General features: G+C 35.3%; 1 protein-coding gene across 1 annotated transcript in view; it reads right to left on the bottom strand.

Annotated features, from left to right (window-relative positions):
- Positions 1–24,582, bottom strand: part of Rp1 (RP1 axonemal microtubule associated) — a 316,472-nt gene that overhangs the window by 143,299 nt on the left and 148,591 nt on the right. The window contains exons 14-17 of the mRNA XM_046428620.2: positions 23,997–24,173; positions 20,970–21,182; positions 6,847–7,024; positions 540–671 (exon numbers count right to left, since the gene is read on the bottom strand). Coding sequence (XP_046284576.1) covers positions 540–671; positions 6,847–7,024; positions 20,970–21,182; positions 23,997–24,173 — 700 coding nt within the window. The remainder of the gene's footprint in view (positions 1–539; positions 672–6,846; positions 7,025–20,969; positions 21,183–23,996; positions 24,174–24,582) is intronic.

Below are 24,582 nucleotides of genomic sequence, written 5' to 3'. Positions count from 1 at the left end.
CAGTTTCTATGTCAGAAAAATGGAGATTACTTTCTATTATTGCTTATAAGACATGTATTATCTTATGAGACATGTATTATAAGACATGTATTATCTGCTTATATTTTGTTGTGAATTTGTATTTTGTTTATAAAAATATTCATGAACTATTTATTGCTAGTAGTCCATTGATGTCATAATTTAAAACCATCTTCTTTTGAAATCATTGTTCTAAACTCAAAATTAAATTTAAGACAAAGAAATAAGCACATTTTAAAATATATACATTTTTGCAATATAAAACTAAGCATAAAAAAGCTTAAGAGCAGTTCATATGGTATGCATATATTATATATATATTATGTATACATATCATATATGTAATATGAATACATATCATATATGATATGTATATATAATAGTATATAACATTATAATTATATATATCATATTATGTATATATACATATATATATGTGTATATATAATGTATACTTATGAACTAGGAAGTAGTAATGTCATTAAACAAACCAAAAGAGGAAGAAAACATTTGGTGCTTACTTGCAGCTGAAGAAGGTAAGAGATGTCCGGCCTCAGGTCCTGATGGTATTACACTGTGGTTTTGTGACTCATGGATCTTTTCTTCCCCTTGGCTGGGTGTTGCAGACATCCCCATTGGGTTTTCTCTGCCAACTGAAATTAAAATTCTAAAAGATGCCATCCTTTCATAATCACTTGTTTCTTCACAGAATGCTCACCATATGCTCAGCTAGGCAAGTTGAAGCTTTCTCATTGTTTCTATTTCAATGCCTAGTCAAATCTTCCCTCTGCATTACATAGTTACTAGAAAATGACTTGTTATTCTTACCAGCAGGCTATGCATGGATGGTAGTCCTATAAAACCTATTCACTGCTTTGTAAATCCAAGCAACAGTTTAACATCACAATATGAATCAAATGACTTATTCAAGATGCTTTTTCTTTGATTCTAAGTGAGAACTCCTTTGGTAATCTGGTAGTTTGCCTTCCTCAAAAGAGGAAACTGACTAAAGTGTCCTCTAAACATAATTTTATATGATCTTACTGGAATATAAAAATCAAAGAAATATACACACACCTTCAAGTGAAAAAAAATATTAGCTACTTTTCTATCTTTTATAGAGAAGCAAGTTGTTTTGGAGCCTTGCTCAAAAGTAGATCTCCAATTTAATTGAATAATGATTCAATTTTATAGTGTACACTCGAGAGTGCTATTTATGTTAGGTTTTCAATGTTGAAATTGTTTGTGTTCCTTCTTTAGAATCAGGCATAGGATGGGCACTTACTTTTTAAGTGACAGCAATTCACACTATTAATGTCAAATTTAAGAGACCACATGAGCAAGAAAAAATTACACAGATGTCTGATTCTATAGAAGTTAAACAGCAGCTACTTCTTATACCACAACTGCAGTCAACAAATTAGATGACTTATAAGTAAGGCATGACAACCTCATAGGTATGGAATTAATGACAATCATAGGGAGTGATGCACAGACGACTGAACACTGATGTCTGAAAAACTGCCCATGAACACATTGTTATATATATCCTTTAAGTATTATAAGATAAACTTCATATAATAATAATCTTTTAAACATAAAACCCTACAAAATATTGATTTTTTCCCATATCATTTCTTTACAATACAATGCATGGATACTGGAGATTGATGATCGTGAAGGAAAGTTCAAATAGTAAAATGTAGATCAGAAATAAGTAGAAATATATTCACAGAGAGTAAATGAACAATTGTAGAGAGAGAAAAAGATTCCTAAATATAACTAAGGTTCCATTTGCCTATATACTAATAATGTCAAACTCAGAACTGATAAGGGAATATAAACTAATCTTCCAGTCGCTTCCATAGACTTAGAAATAATTCAGTGCATAACACATGGCTTTTTGACATTGATGGGGTCACATCCCAGAGGGGAGACACATAAGCGATGACCTCTGATGAATGTTAGAACAGACCCATGCACAGGATGCATGGAGAATATAAAAGAGATGACTATGTGCCAGTGCAGAGATTAGAAACAACACAGAAAGCTTGCACAACAGGGTCCGCCTAGGGGGAGCTGAAGTGAGGATAAGCATCTCCCACTCCCTCCCCTCCCCACCGGCTTCTCAACATTCCACCTCAGCCTTTCAAAAAGGATGGTGATATCTCTTTATAGAACACAGTGGCAGGAAATTCAAAACATGGAAGATGTTTCTGGAAGTGTCACCTATCCCTCTGTGCAGAGGGCTGCCCACTCTGCCTTTAGGCCAGGTGGGTCAGAAGGAGGTACAAAATTCAACTACTGAGGGGACCTCCAATAAGACTCTGAATTGAAGCGATATGCTTTGTTTGCCTAAATGCTTTCTTTGCCTAACTTTCATGATTTAAAAGGAATATGAAAATTTATAGACAGCAATGTAAAATAACACTTGTGATGAATGTAAAAGAACTTGAATTGTCTAACCTAGAATATTATCAGAAAAAAAATGTGTGTGTGTGTGTGTGTGTGTGTATCACATACACCTGGATTTGGGTGATTATTCACTTCAGATAGTGTCTCATTATATCCAATATGTGAGTTGTATCAAAATCCACAAACTAGACAGCAGAGTGTCTCTGTTTGTTATCTAGATATGTGGATCATTTAGAAATGTCATTCATATCCATTATTCTAGATAATGAGCCAACACTTATAAGGTCATATAAGACCTCAGTGCTGGATATTGTTGAAAGAACTTTGGATCAATATAACTTATAAATTTTTATATTTGAACCATCTTATATTTTGCTAGAATGAAACAAAAATCAATTTTCCAAACATATTTAATATGAACTTCTATAGCACTTGAATCTTAAAGAAATTCTTATTTTAGTAAAAATGCAACATCTAAACCATGTCTTCCATCCCATGTCTTTAGAAACCTGAAATTAATTACCGATAACATGATTTATAGACAGGTTTCTGTTGATATGAAATATAAATTTCATGCCATAAAACTGGGCTGGAATTAGAATAAGAGAAGGCAAATTTTGTACATAAGTTTATGTCATAATACTTGTAAAAACTAGAATATGTTCACACTTACCTCAGTGTTCTATAAAAGTAACAGTATATTGAAGTTAATGAAAATTTACAAGTTATATTGATCCAAAGTTCTTTCAACAATATCCAGCATTGAGGTCGTATTATATAAAATTATAAGTGTTGGCTCATTATCTGGAGCAATGGATATGATTAAAATTTCTAAATGATCCACATATCCAGATAACAAATGGAGAATCTCTCCATTGGCTTAGCATAATAACTGGTCATGTAGACTCAAGAGGTCAGATCTTTTTATACTTTTTTCTGTATATAAGTTTCATAATACTGTGATTATAAATTCATGAAAGAAAATGAAGAGGTTTTGCTGCATAAGCTAGTTAGCATAGCTAAATGGTAGTGGGATAAATTACTTTTATTATAAATTCTTAATACACAATAATTAAACCAAATCCTAACTAAAATATACATGAAGAAATCAAGTCACATCGAAGTTAAGTGATTTATCCAAAGTGATTAATAGAGGTGATGAGATGGCACTTCCTGCCTTTCAGAAATCTGTCAATTCTATTTAAGATACATGAGATGCTCTTCTTTGTCTGATAATCATAATAGCAAATACTTGTATAGCATTTGCTGAGTACCAGGATTCTACTAAGCATCTTGCATGTGTTAGTTCATGTGATTCTCATAACAGCACTAATTTAAGGCACTCTTTGTCCTCATTTTACAGAAGAGAGGTTCAGGACCTATGAGAACACAAGTAGGAAATAGCCAAAACCAGGGCTTGGACATTGACCAGGGCTAGAGCCCTCAGAACCTGTGTGCTGAAACTCCACCCTGCCCCCTACCCAGCTATGATTCCAAGGCTCTCACTGTTTGCTGGGTAGACCCAGTCTATTAGGCTACACTTATCCTAGGCAGGACAGGACAGTATAGTACCTCCATGTGATCCTAAACCAAGCCAGATTAAGCAATGTGTAAATGCATACACAAGGTGCAGGTACTTCCAAGGAGATCAAGGAGACTCATTCAGGGTGTGTGTTTGGAGACAACAAGGTACCTTCTCCATGGGGAGGTCTCTCTCTACAGGAGTCTCTTGAAAGGCAATCTTACTGTTTTCTTCCTATTACTATCTCTACCCCAGATCCCTTATTGCTCAGAGCACTTCAAAACTCCCCACTCTGTTTCCTGAGAACTATGAGAAAAAAAATATATCCTGTAAAAACAAGCTACAGAGTTAGTCTGCTCTCTCTCTTTGTGTTGAAATACAATTAAAAACTCGCAAAAATGTCAAGGGTATTCTTTTCAATATAGAGAAATTTCAATCTATCCTGTGTAGACAGTCTAGCTAGAAAAGATTCCAAAATTAGAAAATGAGTTAGGGAATCACCCTAAAGTTTGAATAAACATTCTATCACCCATGGCAAAACCCTGTAAGAGAGTTTAACACTGAGTCATCGATCTTTTTGAAAAATCTAAAGGTTATGTGCTTCTTCCCACCTCCAATGTACACTCATGCAAATTTGCATATTATTTATTTACTCAAAATATGTTTACTCATAAGTTCAAGGCAGAAAGTTCTTACTGTAAGGCAACGTTATATTTACAGATGACAAAATAGAAGTTGAGGTGGTAAATTAGGAGCATGATGTTAGCAGATAAAAATAACACCCAGGCATGAAATCTCACTCTGTGTATGCTATACGTTGCATTTGTTCAACAAGGACACCACATACACTGGCAGAGCCAGGGAGTGTGCTAAGCCCTAGAGATAACACAAGGTGAGGTGCCATTCAGTACTCAATGTACTAAGTACCACACTGGAAGATGAAGGAATAATAAAAAATTTAGAGAAGAACACACACTCCTTTGTTTTTCTGATCTGATAGAAAAACCAGCATTTCCTGGAGAATTCAAGGTAAAAGTGAGGATACATATCTACACAAAACAGAATTTGCAATGGTGCACCCCAATATAGCAAACATGAGCCCTGGTACAGGAACCATTCTTTGCATTTCCATTTGCTGAAGTGTTCAATGTCTAATGATTAATTAGAGTCAAAATAAATCTCTTAAAGGAGTTATGGTAGCTTATTCTGTGAGCATGCTTTTCATTATAATCCCAGACAGGAAAAATTCAAACTTGCTGTGGAGACTGAAGGGCTTGAGGTACTCACACAGATTAACACTGGGATTCTTTTCTTATGAACATGGGAATGTATTATTAAATTAATTATTTCTTGAAGTAATACTATTTTTAATCCAAATCCCATTTATTTTCCATACTCTTCCTCAAAATTCTTAGAATTCTAAGTGTTCCAATAAACGATTTCTAAAGTGAGGTCTCCTGTATTATTGTTAACCTTGCTAAAATGGAAAAACAGGAAGTTCCCTCTAATAAATAGAGCAAAAAATAAAAATAAAACAAAACCACTGAGGCTTTAGCAATCAAACCAAATTAAATTATGGAGCTTGTAAAGAATAGCTTTATTATTATATTACTGGTCCCATGTTAATAAATGTGGCCTCTTATTATTTCTTGATCACATCTTGCCAAAATTATTTTTCCCTTTTGTCGCCTAATTATTGCTATCTCTTCTTTCTCAGGTTATCTTCTCTGACCTCTTCCTCATTATTTCTACTTTTTCCTTTGTGTTTTTGCAGCTTGCTTGATGTCCCTTGCTAAGTGAGAGGGACACTCTCACTGCTCCACCCTGTACCCTTCTGCATGCATTCAAGTCACCTGCTTTTCTCTTCTGAGCTCCAGAGGCAGATGGCAGACCCGTTTTGTTGAGTGGGAGTACCAGTGTGCCAGCCCGTGGAGCAACAGAGGGCGGGAAAACTGGTGATATAGATGGCAGCAAACTAAGGTCTACTCGCCCAAGAATTTGCAAGATTTTAAATACAGTGACTAAAAGCTAAAAATGAACTGATGGAGGTAAGGGGGAAAAAATCGGGCCAGATAGACTGTCTTGTTAAATCAAGCTTTATGCTTTTGTTTTAAACCACCTTATCTAGGATATCTCTCTCTCTCTCTCTCTCTCTCTCTCTCTCTCTCTCTCTCTCTCACACACACACACACACACACACACACACACACAGGTATAGATGGACTCTGATAAGAAAAAGAAGCTGAATTAGAGTCAGACTGACTAAGAAAATCTAGGTTTTGATTAAACCAAAGTTCATGGAACAACATCAGGCAAAAATCAGCAAACTAAACTTTGAAATAATTTAAAAACACAATAACATTACCTTTGTGTTCAAGAAAATGTATTTTAATCTTCAAATGTTTAAAAAGTTCTAAGGTCTTCAACTTTCTAAAGAACCTGAGCTTAGATATGAGAGAGACCAGTTTCAAAATATTCACATTTCTGTCCTATCCTTGGATTTTTTCCCCCAATTTCTATTTTTAATCCAAATTCCATTTATTTTTATCTTTATGCCAACTCTTTTTTTATAACCGCGCATTAAAAATTAATAGCAATGAAGCTGAGAATTTCTAACAGCCTCAGCTTCTCTCAATGTATGTGGAAATATCCTTAAATAACAAGAGTCAAATATGCACACACAATTTAAAAAGTTATAAAGGAGCTCAGCAGCAAAATACTCTGCACCTCACATTAACTACCCCCAAAATTTGAGGCAAATGGTCTTCATTATGTTTTTCTTACACTACTTCTAGGATTATTAAACAATAAATATGTGATGAAATTATCTACCACTGTGCACAAACCATCATCAAGCAAACCAAAGTTGAAGTACTTCAGAATAAACGTACATTGGATGACTTGTGGATAGAAACAAACATTCTCATCCTTGGTATAAATCACAGGTTTTGCCAGACCATCTGGTTGAAGTCCAACAAACAACCCTGGGCTCCTCGTAGATTCTAGGCTTATGGATGCATTTTCCAAGTTCTTCTTAATTTTAAAATGACAATCAATATCTCCAGTGCCCTACAATGAAGGCAAAGTGATTTGATAAGTGTGAGAAAACACTAATGACAGAATTTAAAGCCACTTACTCCACAAGAATGTAATTTTGCTGTATTTTCAAATTGTCTTGATAAATCTAGAAACTTTTTGCACAAATTGCATCCTGTTCCATAAGATTCAGAATCACAGATCGTGTAACAGCCTGACTCAAGAGCATATCAAACAAAGGACTCCAAATCAAAGAGGTGCTTCAATTAAAGAATACGCTGTGTGCCGTATTTCATTTCAGAGTTGCTCACCTCTATAGGTGAGTACAGAACTAAAATGTTAAATGACTTAATGATGGGTAAGCTTTCTGAGAAAGGCATCATTAGGACATTTTGTCATTGTGCAAACATCACAGAATGCACTTATACAAACGTACACTGAATACTTAAGCTATATAGTAGACACACACACACATTTATAGGTATACACATACACATACATATTAGTGTTATATAAGTATGCATGCATACATGTGTGTGTGTGCACATACATTTATGTAACATTATCTACTGCTCCTAGAGCCATGAGAAACCAAAACAAAATGAGATTAAAAGATTAAATCAAGCACAATAAAAATGATGTTTTCAGGAGATGCACTAAATTTGAGATGGTGTAACAGCATACTGTTTTATAGTAAGCTGTTTTTATATGAGTATAAAAATACTTTAAAAGAAAGATAAAAATGTAGTAAGTCAATACATAAACCAGTTACGTGGTCACTCGTTATTATCAAGTATTATATACTGTACATAATTGTATTGTACTATACTTTTACAACTGGCAGCACAGTTTGTTTACACCAGCATTTCCACATACATTGTCCAGCAAAATTATGACATCAGTGATATCACTAGGCAAGAGGAATTTTTCAGCTCCATTATAATTTTATAGTATGACCATCATACATGCAGTGCATTATTGACTGAGACAAAATTATGTAGCCTATGCTTATACTCTGAAATTACAGAAAAAAGTGCAGTTTATCCCAAGTTCATTTGCATTTAAATATAAAACAATTTTCGGTGTTATTCTGCATTTTCCAGACTAAATTTTTATAGAGTGTAAACAAACTTCTTAAAGACTGTATACCAAAACATTCAGGAATGAAGAGCCCAAAAGTAATCTACGTAACCTCCAGAATAATGAAAGCTCCCTTTTTTCAGGCATTTATAATCTAATATTAGAAAATATTTAACCATTCATTTGTTGAAAGTTTTCTCATATGATTTCAGATTTCTAGAAAATGAATTTTGTGAGAATGATTCAAAATTTCTAATAGAAACTATTATTTTACTTATAATAGAAAATTATATTTGTTTTTCAAGATGGTGGAATAGAGGAAGTCACTTTCCTAGCTGCTCTGGGGCATGAAACCAAGAAAGCAGACAGACAGTGTTCATACACTCAAAAAAGTGTATGAACAAAAAAAGTTGGGGGGGGAACACTACTAGAAATTAAAACTGGAGATTTGAAGCAGACTGGGGACTCAGGAGATTGGATATAATAAAATGAAGAAGAAGAAATCCCCAGTGGCACATTTCATTTATTATGAAACTGACTAACATACAGAATAAAGATAAAATTTTAAAGGCTGTGAGAGGAAAATATCAGATTACATATGGGGGAAACTAATTCAGATATCAGCTGATTTCTCAGTCCCCCTCAAAGCTAGTAGGTCCTAGAATAACATATGCCAAACTCTGAAAGAAAGTGGATGCCAACCAAGAATCCTATATCCAGCAAAATTAAGCTTTAGATTGGAAGATGAAATAAAAACCTTCCCTGACAAACAAAAGTTGAAAGAATTCACAACTAGAAAGCCTGCACTATATAGAACATTTCTCAACAAATATTTTATGAAGATGAAATGAAAAAGAAATAAGTGAAACCAGCAAAGGGAGGAACTACACTAAAGGTATAGTCAATCAAAGGCGAAACCAATTCAAATTAAAAACTAGAAATAAATTCAGTGACTGGGAATGCGAATCATATCTAAATAATAAATTGTACATTAAGGGCCTAAACTCATCAATCAAAATGCGTATAATGGTGGATTTGAATAAGAAAACAAGACCCAATAATATGCTTCTCCAAGAGGCTCACCTCATAAGCAAAGACATCCACAGACTAAAGGTAAAAGTATGAGAAAAAAACACATCCTTCATATAGGTCGCATAAACAAGCAGGGGTTTCCATCCTCGTATCAGATAAAGTGGACTTTAAGCCAGAGTTAATCAGAAGGGACAAAGAAGGACATTTCATACTGCTTAGGGAATTATACCTCAACAAGACATAATAATCTTAAATATTTTATGCCCCAAACGATGGAGCATCTATGTACATCAAACAAGCCCTTCTCAATTTAAAGAAGCAAATAGACCACAACACAATAATACCGGGTGACTTTAACACACCTCCTTACTACTGGATAGATCCTCCAAACAAAAACTAAATAAAAAAAAGCTATAGAACAAAAAATACAATTAATAATTTAGACTTAACAGACATATATAAAATATTTCATCTATCAATGACTGAATACACTTTCTTCTCAGCAGCACATGGATCCTTCTCAAAAACAGACCATATCTTAGGCCATAAAGTAACTCTTAGCAAATACAAAAAAAATTAGAATAAAATAAAATACAATCCTATCAGATCATAATGGAATTAAATTAGAAATCAATGATAAAATAAAAATAGAAGTTACTCTAATGCCTGGGGACTAAACAATATGCTATTGAATGATGAATGGGTAGCAGAAGAAATCAGGGATGAAATTTAAAAAAAATACCTAGAGGTAAATAACAATAGCAATACAACATATCAAAATCTCTGGAACACTATGAAGGCAGTGCTAAAAGGAAAGCTCACTGCATTGAGCTCATTCATTGAAAAAATAGAAAGTCAACAAATAAATAATTTAACATTATATCTCAAATCCCTAGAAAAAGAAGAACAAATCAACACCAAAAGCAGAAGACAGAAAATAATTAAAATCAGAGCTGAAATCCATGAAATTGAAACAAAAGAAACAATACCAAAAACATTGACAAAGCAAACAGTTCTTTGAAAAAAAATCAATAAAATTGATAAACTATTAGTCAAGGTAACAAAGAGAAAGAGAGAGAAAACTCAAATTGCTAAAATTTGGGATGAAAAAGGAAATATCACAACAGACACCACTGAAATACAGAAAATAATCAGAATGTATTTTGAAAATTTATACTCTAATAAAATAGAAAATCTTAAAGACATTGACAAATTTCTGGAGATATATGACATACCCAAATTGAATCAGGAGAACATAGAAAATTGAAGACACCATCAAAAGCCTACCCACAAAGAAAAGCAAGGATTCTCAACTGAGTTCTACCAGACTGTCGAAGAAGAACTAACACCAATCCTCCTCAAATAATTCTATGAAATAGAAAAGGATGGAATCCTTCCAAACTCATTTTATGAAGCTAGTATCACACTGATACCAAAACCAAACAAAGACACATCAACGAAAGAAAACTTCAGATCAATATCCCTGGTGAACATAGGTGCAAAAAATTCTCAATAAAATACTGGCAAATCACATACAAAAACGTATTTAAAAGGTAGAGCACCATGATCAAGTGGGGTTAATCCCAGAGATGCACAGTGGTTCAACATATGGAAATCAATAAGTGTAATTCATCACATAAATAGACTTAAAGACAAGAATCACATGATTATCTCAATAAAAGCAAAAAAGGCATTTGAGAAAATTCAGCAAATATTGATGTTCAAAACACTAGAAAAACTAGGGACATACATCAACAAAAAGCTATATATACTAAACCCAAGGACAACATCATTCTAAATGGAGAAAAACTGAAGGCATTCCCTCTAATAACTGGAACAAGACAGGGATGCCCTCTTTCACCACTTCTATTCAACATAGTTCTGGAAACTCTAATCAGAGCAACTAGATGAAAAAAACTTAAAGGTATATAAATAGGAAGGAAGAACTCAAACTATCCCTATTTGCTGATGACATGATCCTATTTTTAGAAGACCCAAAAAAATCTACCAGAAAACTTCAAGAACTTATAAATGAATTCAGAAAAGTAGCAGGATATAAAATTAGCACCCATAAATCAATTTCATTCCTATACATCAGTGATAAATCAACTGAAAGAGAAATTAGGAAAACCATCCCATTCACAATAGCCTCAAAAAAATAAAATATTTGGGAATCAATCTAACAAAAGAGGTAAAAGATCTCTATAATAAAAACTACAGAACACTAATAAAAGGTATTGAAGAAGACCTTAGAAGATGGAAAGATCTCCCATGTACTTGGATAGGCAGTATTAATATTTTCAAAATGGCCATAAAACCAAAAGTGCTATACAGATTTAATGTGATCCCTATTAAAATCCCAATGGTGTTTTTTATTGAAATAGAAAAAAGCAGTCATGAAATTCATTTGGAAAAATAAGAGATCCAGAATAGCCAAAGCAATCCTTAGCAAGAAAAGTGAAGTAGGAGGCATCATAATACCAGACCTAAAATCATAATACAGAGCTATAGTAACAAAAAAGGCATGTTTTGGCACCAAAACAGACATGAAGACCAAAGGTACAGAATAGAAGACACAAAGACAAACCTACATAAATACAGTTATCTCATATTAGATAAAGTGCCATAATACATATATTTCTCCAATATATGTATTTCAGCCTCTTTAACAAATGGTGCTGGGAAAACTGGAAATCCTTATGTAGCAAACTGAAATTAGACCACTATCTCTCACCCTGCACAAAATTCAACTCAAAGTGTATCAAGGACGTAGGCATCAGATCAGAGACCCTGCACCTACTAGAAGAAAAGTAGACCCAAATTTCCATCGTGTCCGCTTAGGAACCAATTACTCAATAAACTCCTAAAGTGCAATAAGTAAAACCAAGAATCAATAAATGGGATAGAATCAAATTAAAAAGCGTCCTCACAGCAAAGGAAACAATCAAGAATGTGAACAGAGAGCCTACAGAATGGGAGAAAATATTTACCACATGCACCTCAGATGCAACATTAATCTCCAGGATATAGAGAACACACACACAAAAAAAAAAAACAAATAACCCAATCAATAAATTGGCAAAGGAACTGAACAGACACTTTACAGGAAAAGAAATACAAATGGCCAACAAATATATGAAAAAAAAATGTTCCACATCTCTAGCAATTAGAAGAATGCAAATTAAAACTACACTGAGATTCTATTTCACTCTAGTCAGAATGACAATTATCAAGAATATGGGCAACAATAAATGTTGGTGAGGATGTGGTGAAAAAGGTACACTCCATACATTGCTGACAGGCCTGCAAATTGGTTTAACCACTTAGAAAGCTGTATAGAGATTACCCAGGAGACTTGGAATGGCACCACGATTTGACCCAGTTATCCCACTCCTTGGCATATGTTACAGTTTAAATGTGGTGTCCCCTGAAAGCTCTTATGTGAGACAGTGCAAGAAGGTTTGAGGAAAGTAACTGGGTTGTGAAAGTCAACCCAATCCTTGAATCAATCCCCTGATTAGGATTAACTGAATGGTAACTGAAGAGGTAGGGTGTGGCTAGAGGAGGTGGGTCTCTGGTGGCATGATTTTGGTGTATATATTTGTATCTGGTGAGTGGCGTCTCTCTCTCTGCCTCCTGGTCACCGTGATGTGAGCTGCTTTCCTCCACCACCCTCTCCCCACTGACGTTCAGCCTCACCTTGAGCCCCAAGGAATAGAGTCGGCCTTCTATGGACTAAGGCCTCTGAAACCATGAGCCCACAGATAAACTTTTCCTCTTCTATAGTTGTTTGGTCAGATCCTTTAGTCACAGCGGCAAAAAAGCTGACTAAAACAGCATATACCCAAAGGACTTAAAATCAGCATAATACAGTGACTTGGCCACATCCTTTATAGCAGCTCAGGCTCCATTCACAATAGCTGAACTGTGGAATCAACCTAGGGACTCTTCAACAGATAAATGGCTAAAGAAAATGTGGTACATATACCCAATAAAATATTACTCAGCCATAAAGAATAATCAAATTATGGCCTTTGTTTGCTTTTCTCATGGATGGAACTAGAGACTATCGTGCTAAGTGAAATAAGCCAATCCCCAAAAAACAAAGGCCGAATGTTCTCTCTGATATGTGGATGCTGACTCACAACGTGGGGAGGGGATTGATTGGACAGAGGGGAATGGAGGGATGGAGGGAGGAATCTCAATTCAAATGTGAGCTTGTTGTCACTCAGAATCATTTGTCTGTCTGTCTGTCTCTCTGCCCTGCTTCATTTTACAACTATGAATTGAGCAGCTTTAATCGCCTGTTCTTATTATGGATACAGTAAGACTCTGGCCTTGATTTGTTCATTGTCAAGCACAGGAGACAATGACATATACACATAAAAATAATAATACAGATAATAGAATAAACATGTGCAAGAGACAGGTTCCTGTAATTTCTAAAATGAACAATGTTGATACATACTATTAACTGATGCCTTATTCCTATTTCCTCAATTTTTTTTTTTATCTAGTATCCTTTTTCTCCCTAGCATTTTATCCAGGGTGCCATGTTACATTTAGTAGTCATGAAAACTTTTTGAGAGTCTGCAGGGCAGAGAGACAGAAAGTGATGTGATTCTTAGTGACAACAGCTCACATTTGAGATTACAACATAATTTCCTATTATAAATAAAATAATAGTTGCTATTAGAAATTTAAATCCATCCTCACAAAATTCATTTTCTAGAACTCTGAAATCCTCGAAGAAAATTTTCAAAAAGTTTTCTTGACTACTCTTCAGACTTCTCTTGGCTGTACCATTTTCTCAGACTCTTTGTATTCCTGATGACTTTGAAAGTTTTGAGAAGTACTGGTAAAGCATTTTGTAGGCTATTCAATTATTATTACTATTATTGCAATAATCCACTGTTGGAAGCTGTTTGCTTTTCTCATAATTAAACTGGTGTTATGAGATATTGAGTGGAAGACCATGGAGGTGAAGTTCCATTTTCATCACATCAAAACAAGCATAACATATTGTAAACATGATTTGTAACTATTGATGATGGCCAGATCATCTAAGACCGTGGTTGTCAGATTCCCCCCTGTTACTCCCTTCCCAACTTTGCATACCTTGTGCTCAAGGAGAAAGTTATCATGCTCAACCCACACTTGAGGGATGCTGATGCATAGGGAGTTATGCTCCAACCCCTTTAAGGTTGAGTATCTCACACAATTTATTTGGAATCTTCTGCACAAGAGATTTGTCTCTTCTGCCCCATTTATCTATTTATTCAATTATTTATTTATAGCAGTGAGGACTCATGAATATTTCAGACTTTGTATTATAATCCAATACTTTTTTATTTTGTTGCTACAATTGTTCCAGCCTAGGAGCTCTTGCAGATGACTTCTATATCCTTTGACACATCTCCATTAAGAATCAGTTGGAAAGAACTGATAACAACCATGAGTCTTCCATCCTACGAATGTAAAATCTGTCCATTTTATTTAGATTTTGATTTTTTTCACCAGTTTTATAGTTTACCTATATGGATCTTATACATATTTTGTGAGATTCATATTTTGTTGGACTAATATAATTGTCTTTATGTTTTTAATTTAAAATTTCAAGTTTAATTGCTAGTCTATAGGAAAGCAACTGGATTTGTACTTTAACTTGTACTTTGCAGCCTTGCTAGAATAGCTTATTATTTCTAGGGTTTTCTATTGAATCTCTGGTATTTTCTATATGCCTAATTATTATGGTTTAGATATAAAATGTTCTCCCAAAATCTCATGTGTAAGATAGTGCAGGAAAGCTTAGATGTGAAATGATTGGGTTAAGAGAGCCTTAACCTAATCAGTACTTTAATTGATATGGATTAACTGGGCTATAACTGTAGGGTGTGGCTGGATGAGGTAGGCCACTGGGGACATGCCTTTGGGGTTTAAATTTGTCCCTGGTGGGCAGAGCGCTCTCTCTCTCTCTCTCTCTCTCTCTCTCTCTCTCTCTCTCTCTCTCTCTCTCCTTCCTGATTGCTTTGTCTTGAGATGTCTTCCTCCTCCACACCTTTACACATGATTTTCTGCCTCACCTTAGTACCAGAGCAATGGAGTCTCCAATGTATGGACTAAGTCCTCTGAAACCATGAGCCCCAAATAACATTCTTCTCTTCTAAAATTGTTCTTGTCAGGTCTTTTTGTCACAGTGGCAAAAAAAAAAAAAAATGACTGAACCATTTAATCATGTCATATATGAACAAAGACAGTGTTATTTATTTATATATTTCCAATCTGTACAAAATCTATTTCCTTTTCCTATCTCATTGCACTACCTAGGACTTCCACTACAATGTTGCAAGGATTACTGTGAGGGACATCTTTTTTTCCCCTTGATTTTAGGGAGAAAGCATGTAATTTTTCATAATTATATATGATATTAGCTGTAAGATTTTTGTAGATATTCTTTACCAAGAATAGAAAGTTCCCCTCTGTTCATAATTTGCTGATAGTTTTCCTTATTTTCACCATAAATATTCAATCAACATTAATACAAAATGCTCCACTATCAGGAGATGGCTATCACCTTGCCAGGGAACTCTTGCCTGCTCAGAGGAATAAGCCTGCTAAGAACTTAAAATCAGAAATAACTTGTGAAGAACACAAGGCAAAGGGTCAGAAAAGATAGTTTCAAAGGGAGCCTGAAGTGCCTGATAAATTCAGCCCTCCCAGGTCCTGCAGCTGGACAATTAGAAAATGGCTCCTGTGGTTTATTTAAGGGGTTACATCAAAGGCAGAGATCAGGTTTCAGGGGTGGAGTCTTGCTTCATGGTGTCTTCATTCAGTAGGTTGATTGGCATCTTGGCAGGTCACACCTATCTCTGAGAGGCTGTGTGGCTGCAGCAGGTCACCCCATCTCTGGAGCTGTGTGAGACCAGGCAGAGCTAAACATGACTCACAATGTGTCTCAGCAGTCAGCCAGAGGAAATGTCCACTGGAAGTTCCCAGACACCAGATTCTCCTACTCACTAGGCTGAGATGTGGACGTAGTCCACACACAACCCACGGATGGCTCTCGACATTCCACAACAGTGTCTTTCAAATTTGATGCAAATCTTCTGTTTCATTACTTCTCGGATAACATGCCCCATCACGTGAATCACTATAATCACAGTCTAAAATAAGAATCATATTTTTGACTATTAAATATACTTTCATTGACTATTGTTCCAAAGCTCCCTTACCTACCAGATCAATAATGCTCATTGTATCATGGGTAAATAGAATCCAGGCTAAAACAAAGAAATTATCCTAAACTTTGAGTTTCCAATTATAAGGGCTACGGGAAATCTTCAGCAAATAATCAAAAGAGAGATGTTTTTCTTCACTGAAAGATAAAATGATTTCTAAAAGAAATTCCAAAATCGGATTTAATATACCTAGAACCAAGACTAGATGACTGTAAACCACAAAGTTTAAATGTGGAAAACACTGAGTAGGTGGATATTCTACATGATACAGAGGAAATTTGCACTCCACAGGAAGAGAAGGCCAATCAGTGCTAGGAGTATGGACCTGGAGTAAATGTCCTAAAAGCAGACATGAATGTCCTATTTCAACCCCACATGGAGTTGTTTCTTAGTGTAGAAAAGAAATGAGAGGTAGTAGAAACATCCATATATTTTGGTGGAGAATCTCCAACAAAAGGGCTGAAAGCATCACCCCAGAAATTTACAAATTTCTCTTAAACTATCCTGATATTCAGCCGAGTACCAGAGCAACATGGAGCTTCTCATAAGATGGATTTGAAATGTCTGAGAAAGGAATTTGAGAAGATGACACTGATCTGATATAGCTTTCTAGATTCTCCACAGCTCCTACAAAGACATCAGGAGATCCAAGTGTTATCTTGTGCTTCCATAGCAGACACAATGACTAAGAAGACTCACGCCTTGGAGAGGATTGTACTTGCGACAACTTGGCCACTGAGTTGGGAATCTTGAAACCAGAGGCTACATTGGAGTCTCAAGAGCCTTGTGGCCCCGAATGTTAAGACAACACCATCAGCCTCATTTGAACTTGCACACTGCTGTGGTTTAGATATGGCTTGAGTATGTCCTCCAAAGGTTTGTTTGTTGGAAGCTTGGTCATTTTCCCTTTCAGACTGCAAATTTCCTAAGGATGGGGAGAGGGCAGGATGCCTTACTATGTTTACTATAGCAATTTCTACCTCCCAGTAGACTCTTAAAAAAAAAAAAAAGTTTTCTTGTTTGCTAACATTTAACTCATAACTTGTTCATATCATATCTTCCTCTTTCTTCTTTGAAAAAGTGGGATTATTCTTTCTGAAATTCATAATTCCAAGAAACTTCTCCCAATTTTCCTACTCCACTCAATTCAACTGCCTCCCCTCATCCTTCAAACAAGCAGTTGAACCAAATTTGAATGGGATTGCAGATTCGCCAGTATTCTCTTTCTAGCACATATTTGCTTCCTCCAACAGCACCTCAAGGAATGATATTATTAACCTTGCATTAAGTGAAATTAGGGATAAGAATGAAAATTAGATTTAACATAACTAAATTTTAAAACAATAAACATTTCTAGTTCCCTTCATTCCATGTGTCCTTTTCTCATTTAAAAATATCTTATTTACACCTAATCCAAATATCAACTAGTTAAAAGGAAGTAGGTGGGAACTAAAATATGTGAGTTCTGAATATAGAAGTGTTCTTCGGTGCCCTGTTAATAATTAGCAACAAATACTAACTGAACAAAGCCACTTTGGAATACATGCTCACACCACTGCAGGCTAATATAACATCTAATACCAATTTCTCTCTCTTTGGCTCCTTTGCAGAAGGATAAGTCATAGTTACCATTACCCGATTGATATTTTAACTTCTTTTTCGCTCAATATTTGTTGAGTACTTACAAAATATCAGGTCTTATGGTAGGATCTGTGATATTTTAATGAACAAAACAAACAAGACTCTTTCATCCTACTAATACACATTTTGCACAATAGAGTACTGTTAATGCGACTCATCAGCCTTCTCTTTTCCAAGATGAATCAATCACTCAATGATTTTTTTCCTTTCTTAAAGCATATTTGCTGCTGAGTGGAGAAAGTCTCTGTTGCTATCCCGGAGCCCCCCCCCCCCGCCCCCGTATTTTCTTCAGATATTTTTTCATATTTTTTGATCTTTGAAGATCAAAACTAACACATAAACTCCAGTCTACAATAACAACAAAATGTAGGATCATTTTCCAGGAAATTCAAACAAAATAATGTATCTTGCATATGGCTATGTATACAGCACAATTCTATTAAAAAAAGTTTCTTTTAAAAATGCTTGCTTAAATGAAACACGGTTTATAATTCTTGACATAAAACTAAGTAAGATTTTCACTGAATTTTATACTTCTCTTCCTACTGGTCTAATAATGTATATACCTAACTCATCATCCATAAAAGAAAACAGAATTCTGGGATGGCCTACATCACAAGAGCTAGAGAAAGAAACCGAAGAAAGCTGGGGAAATTGAATCAGTTAACAGCTAAGGGCCAAAACAAAAGACCTTTTCACATTTCTGAGTGGATAGTAAAACTTTAATTTGAATTCCAGCATTACCCCTGGGTACCACACAACTCAACCCATCCAAAAGTAGCAGGCACTTCACCTTCACCTATGAACTGTCCTATTCCAAAGCTTTCTTCGCATTATCCTGCGCACCTTTTTCCACAGCTAATATAGGTTCAATGTACAACTTGTGCTTTCCTTCCTCAAATTTTTGATATGGAAATATTAAGCTCCAAGTCCAACAGACATTCTTCCAACTGCTCTCTAACTTTGTTCCTAGAAGTTGAGGGAATTTATGCCTGTCCTTTGGTGGGCTAATACCTATAACAGTTCAAGAAACCCTTTTACTTCAGTTTCTTCAGTCTCAAGAGTTTTTTGTATATGTGTGTGTGTGTATGCAAGCACACACAGCTTTCATACTTCAACTCCTTCCAAATATTAGTTGCCTTTCATCTTAAATTTATTTACATGTGCATTTTGAGTGAAGAGGATAAATTAGATAAACTGCAATGACAGAATATTTCCTAATTTCTATAAACCAAACTCTTGTCCATGAATAAGCATCCTGTTTGTGTGGGGTGTGTCTATTGTATCACTTTGATGCACTGATCATTTTGGTACACTGAGCTTATTTTTCCTACAACTCCTACATCTTTTTTTCTCTCCCTTTGTACTCATGCTTAGCAAGTTCCACCCATGTTGTTTTGAGTCTTGTTTTTTTTTTCTTTAAATTAACAACCTTACAATTGTCCCTAGTGAACTGCTTGCTGTTTGTTGCTAACTTGAATCTCTACTACATCAAAATGTATTAGAGTGATTTACTCCTACTGAATAAGAATTTTATGGTAACAGAAATAGAAACATTTGTTATAAGATCAGCATCAATTGATTTAAATGTGTGTTTGCCTGTAAGAAATGTTTTCAAATGTACAATGGCAAACACATTGGAACCAGTAATGCTTTCATTAAATTCAATTTATTACAATAAGCATTTTTGAGTAGCAACCAGGACTGAGGCGCTGTTAGATTTTTCAAGTATAAGTGATAGGAGCTTGCATTATCATATACCTTTGAATGCATCTTAAATCCCTGTGGAGAACATAAGCATGCTTTACCATCGCCTCTAAACATAAGCAAATAGAGTAATTAAGAGGATTGTTATCATTCTATTTTCAACAGCAATGCCATTCCAGAGTCTAGTGATTCCTGGTCAGATACAGCAAAAGTGAAAAATGATATTTCTTCATTGTTATGCATGCATGTCTAGAGCAGGCTGTACCCTGCTCCTAGTTACTCTATTTTGTCCCTGAGTTATTGCACTTTACTTGCCCTGAACTACACCATTTTGAGTACATGTGCCCAGGGTAGAATGACTCTGTACCTTGTTGCATATAAACAACCACCATCTGTCCAGCAAAAGCCCACACTACAGAACGATAAGTAAATTATTTGAGCTAATAAAAAATTACCACCTGTGAACTTATCAAATCAAATCAGGGGCACACCAACATATGGGCTTACTGGATCACATCAGAGCCACCAGACACATGGATTTACCAAACACACCAGGCCAATGAATGATGCAATCACATCAATCTAAGATGTAAAGATGTAAAAGAAGGGACACTGAAGTACATCATAGAGACCACCCAGCATACATGTCATGAGATCACCAGGCAAGGAACTTCAGACTCTGTCCCAAGCTTCAGCTCAACATGACCCCCGTCCCCATTTGATGCTGATGAGGGATGTCCAGAGATACCTTCAGACTCTTTGCCTGACAACGCTCACCAGTTTGTTGTGGATTCAAAATTTCTTCCATAGTGAAAGTATAGTGTTTCCAATGGTGGAAATCCAGGCACTAAAAGGAGCAGTAAGAATTCATTGTTGAACTGGGATTTTTCTAGATCCTTGATTTGGAAAGAGCAGTTTGTGGATGGACATCAGCAGCAAAGGCTGAATGCTTATTATAAATGTAGACATTCAGCTCCCATCTCAGTCTTTCAAAATCAGAATCTGCTTTCTAACACAATTCCCAGATAATTTGTATGCAAACTATATTTCAGAAGCACTGTCCAGAGAGTTGGAATCTCTCTATTATTATACCAGGCATGTGACTGTCTCCCTACTTATTAAAACTGACAGTCAAGAGGGATCACCACAATATAACATCCAATTTCCAAAATATCTGTAGGTAAAATGAAAAACCAAAACCCTCAGAAAGTGGTGTTTTTGTGTCTATTGCTGGCAAATGTCTTAAACATGTGCTGAGAAAAATAAGAGCAGATGCTTACTGTGCCATCACATCGACCATCCTTAATCCTCAGATACATCCGTGCATTTTTCACACTTTCAAACATGCAAATCCCAGAGCTGATTTTATGCACTTTCCAGTAGGATTTTTCAGACTGGTTTCCTGCTCCAGTGCAGGTCCCATCAGGTTGGAGACACAGGGCCTGGCACAGGCTTGTAGCAAGTAGAACCACAGCACTGTTGAGGAACACCCCCTTCGGAGCAACAAACAACAGAAAGGCAGTAAATTACAGGCTCAAATTGCACTGGAGAGATGGCTATGGAATCAATTCTCTCACAGAGGCTGCAGTGATCAGGATGTTATCAGAAGCTAATGTAACTGCGAAATAGCTGAACAAAACAAAAGGAGGTCAATTTACTTCAACCATTATTGCAAGTTGAAGGCTGAGCATCAGATTTACAGAGATCTTTTTTAACAGGTAAAAACACACACACATGCAAATATTTCTCTTAAGGAACCCACAGCATAGGAAACAAGTTCACCTGCACAAACCCAAAGAATGGACTGTGATAAATAAAATAGTGCAAAAAAAATGAGACTTTTACTGGTGGTCTTGCAAGACCAGGTGTCTGGATGAGCAGGAGCACCCAGAGTGATTATAATCAGCATTTTATTCCCTAGTGTGCAAGGCCTCTCTCTCCCCAGGATCCTCATTGGTTGAGTATTATGAGGTGTAGTCTTTCCAAAGGTTGCCTAGGATTTACTGTCTCCTATTGGGTTATTTAAAGAAATGTACCTTTAGCTGCCCTAACTCCCTTTGTTCTCTTTTGGCTGGAAGGTCTTCTTGGGAGAAGTGAACTTATGCTATTTATCTTTGTTGGTCAGGTCAGACCTTTTCCCCTCAGCTCCTGTTTGTCAAGGGGCTGTGAATTTGTCATTCATGTATTAACTGCTAGTAACCATTTGTTCTATTTCCCCGTTGGCTGTTTTCTTTTAACATCCTCAGTAATTTTACATTCCAAGCTAAATACTGTATTTTAAAAATGGACCACTGGACTTTTTATTTCTCACAATAGCCAAAATTAGTAAATAATTTTAATATTACATTAATATTATTATTAGTATTGTATTAATATAGAATAAAAAGACTGCTATAAGAGTACCTGAATTATGGAATGCATTCTATGAATAGTAGTATGCACATAAGAATGAATGAAAAGAGACAGCAAACACAACTAAAGTATATTTCAGTAAATGCTACACAATCATTAACTTAGGAGGAAGATATTAAAAGCTCTTGAAAGTTAACTAGAAATACACTAATTCCGTAGAGAAATGGTAAAAGACTAATCATAAGATGCAAATAAAAATAAACAAGGAAAAGTAATTCATCCTTATAAATTTTTAAAAAGCTGACATTAAATGTTTATTCCTCTAGAAAATTGTCAAAGACTTTTCTCTTTTGGAACCATACTCAACACAGAGGTCAATGAGATAGGTATTTGCCTATACTTCTGAAGGGAGTTGGGTAGTAAGAAATGTAATTTGTCAGCTCTTGGAGTGTCAAGCCTAATAGGAGTGCTTTATTTGCCTTGGGGCCATGGTCCAGACATTTAGGGTGTGGAGCTTTGGGTCACAAGGTATCAAGTGACCTTTAAGAGGCTGGAGACTGAGATCAGCCACCAGTCACAGAACTTCCTACATGATGAAACTCTAGTAAAGACTCTGGACACCATGGTTCAAGTGAGCTTCCCTGGACACACACAATACTCTCTGGGTGCCATTACCACAGTTTTGAGGAAGTAACCCTGACCTGACTCCATGGGGAAAGGACAACTAAAAGTTCACTTTGCTCCTCTTTCTAGGCTCTGAACTATGAATCTACTTATTTAGCAGATTTTAATCTATATCCTTCACTGTAATAAACTGTAACTGTGTGTTTAATCACTTTCAATGATGCTGTGGTTCCTTCCAGTGAATTATTAATTATAGTGGTCTCAGGGAACCCCACACATTGAGGCTGGCATCAGAGGCAGGTGGTTGTATAGACCCTCTAACTTTATAGCTGGCATAACACTCACAAGAGTAAGATACATACATTTCGGGATGGGGAGGGAAGAAGATTCGATATTATGTTCCTAGCAGCTTAAAAGTTTCATAGTCTAAACTTTAAAAATTCAATATTTAATTTTGTAAGCTAAGAAAATTTAAAATATGGTCAAAGGCATATGTCAAAGTATGTATTACAATATCTCATGTATGAGTGAAATGAAATATTAAATGTCTAATAACTTAAAAAGATGTATACATTTACAAAATCCTTATGTGTAAATATTATTAAATAATATGCTCTGAGGTAAAATTATGTTGTTTTAAGAAAAATAATAATGTGAAGTTATATAAAATATTTTAATGGCAAATACAGTTTGGTTTGTCATAATCCACCATTTAGTAATTATACTATATTAGCCAAGACGCTTATTATCCCTGAAATGCTTTTCCTTCACCTTAAAAATACAGATAATAGTATCTTCAATGTCTTTAGGATGATTAAATGTAGTCTTGTATGTGGTGCAATTCTCATTAAAGTTCTAGTAAAATAAGCAATCTCATAAATTATAAGTAGTGTATTAGTATGAAATCTTATTTTTAAATAATTTGTAAACACTGTAAAGAAAGAGACATAAACAGTAGGAAATTATCACATATGCATAATAATCAAAGGGTATTAATCCTAACGATCAGAAAAGTTTAATATATACATTGCTTGACAACCAGATGCAAGATTCTCTAACTTTTTATTAAGAATCTCCACGTCCATAGTTTTAACCTCCAACTTCAACTGGACATAGGATGTTACTCCCATCCCAGTTTCATTTCTCCTGATGCCATGATCCTTATTTGCTTTTCAAAATCTGGGTAACCAGAATGGAAATAGGCATCAATGCCACCTAGTGGAAAGAGACCTCATTACTGTGGTTATGACTTAATTCAAATTTTTTATTCAATAAGGATAAGAAAGTAGGTACTTAGCCATATAAACGTTGATGACTTTCTTCCATTTTACCTTGACAAAAATCACAAATTCTTTTGAAAGGTTTGCATAGCCTCCTGAGGACTCATCAGCTATTTTTCCATGACGATCAAAAATCACCATGTGGCCAGGAACCACTACTGATGTAAGAAGTGCACAGCGGCTGGGCTGATAAAGCACCCTCAGCTCACTGGAGGCTCCACCACTAGCCTAAAAGAAGATGGAAAAAAATTAAAACCTGGCTCTGAATTAGCAAGAGAAAATTAAATTTAAAATGTCTTGACATTACGTGTACATACAGATCTACTTCATGCTATGCAGTCCTTGTTCTATTTTTAGAGTATCATGCTTTTACAATTTAATTACTTTTATTCCTTGGTTTTATTGGCCTCATGGTCAGTGACTTCCTCCAAAAATTTCTTCTCTTGATTTCTCAGGACCCAAGGCAGATATTGTATAACAATAAAAAATAAGACTAGTAGCAGGAATAAGTTAATGACATGTTAATGTGTGTTTGATCATTGTTTAGTTTTCATTTAATCATTTGAATTCTCCTAACTCAAGATTATTTAGGACCAAAACCTGAAACAAACAAAAGTCTTACCTCATTTCCAGGTTT

The sequence above is a fragment of the Marmota monax genome, unplaced genomic scaffold (assembly GCF_021218885.2).
Source record: "Marmota monax isolate L192 unplaced genomic scaffold, Marmota_monax_Labrador192_F-V1.1 WCK01_AAM20220418_F8-fsc00044, whole genome shotgun sequence".
Lineage (NCBI taxonomy): Eukaryota > Metazoa > Chordata > Mammalia > Rodentia > Sciuridae > Marmota > Marmota monax.
The sequence above is the reverse complement of the archived record's forward strand: the minus strand, read 5'-3'. Positions and strand labels throughout refer to the sequence as shown.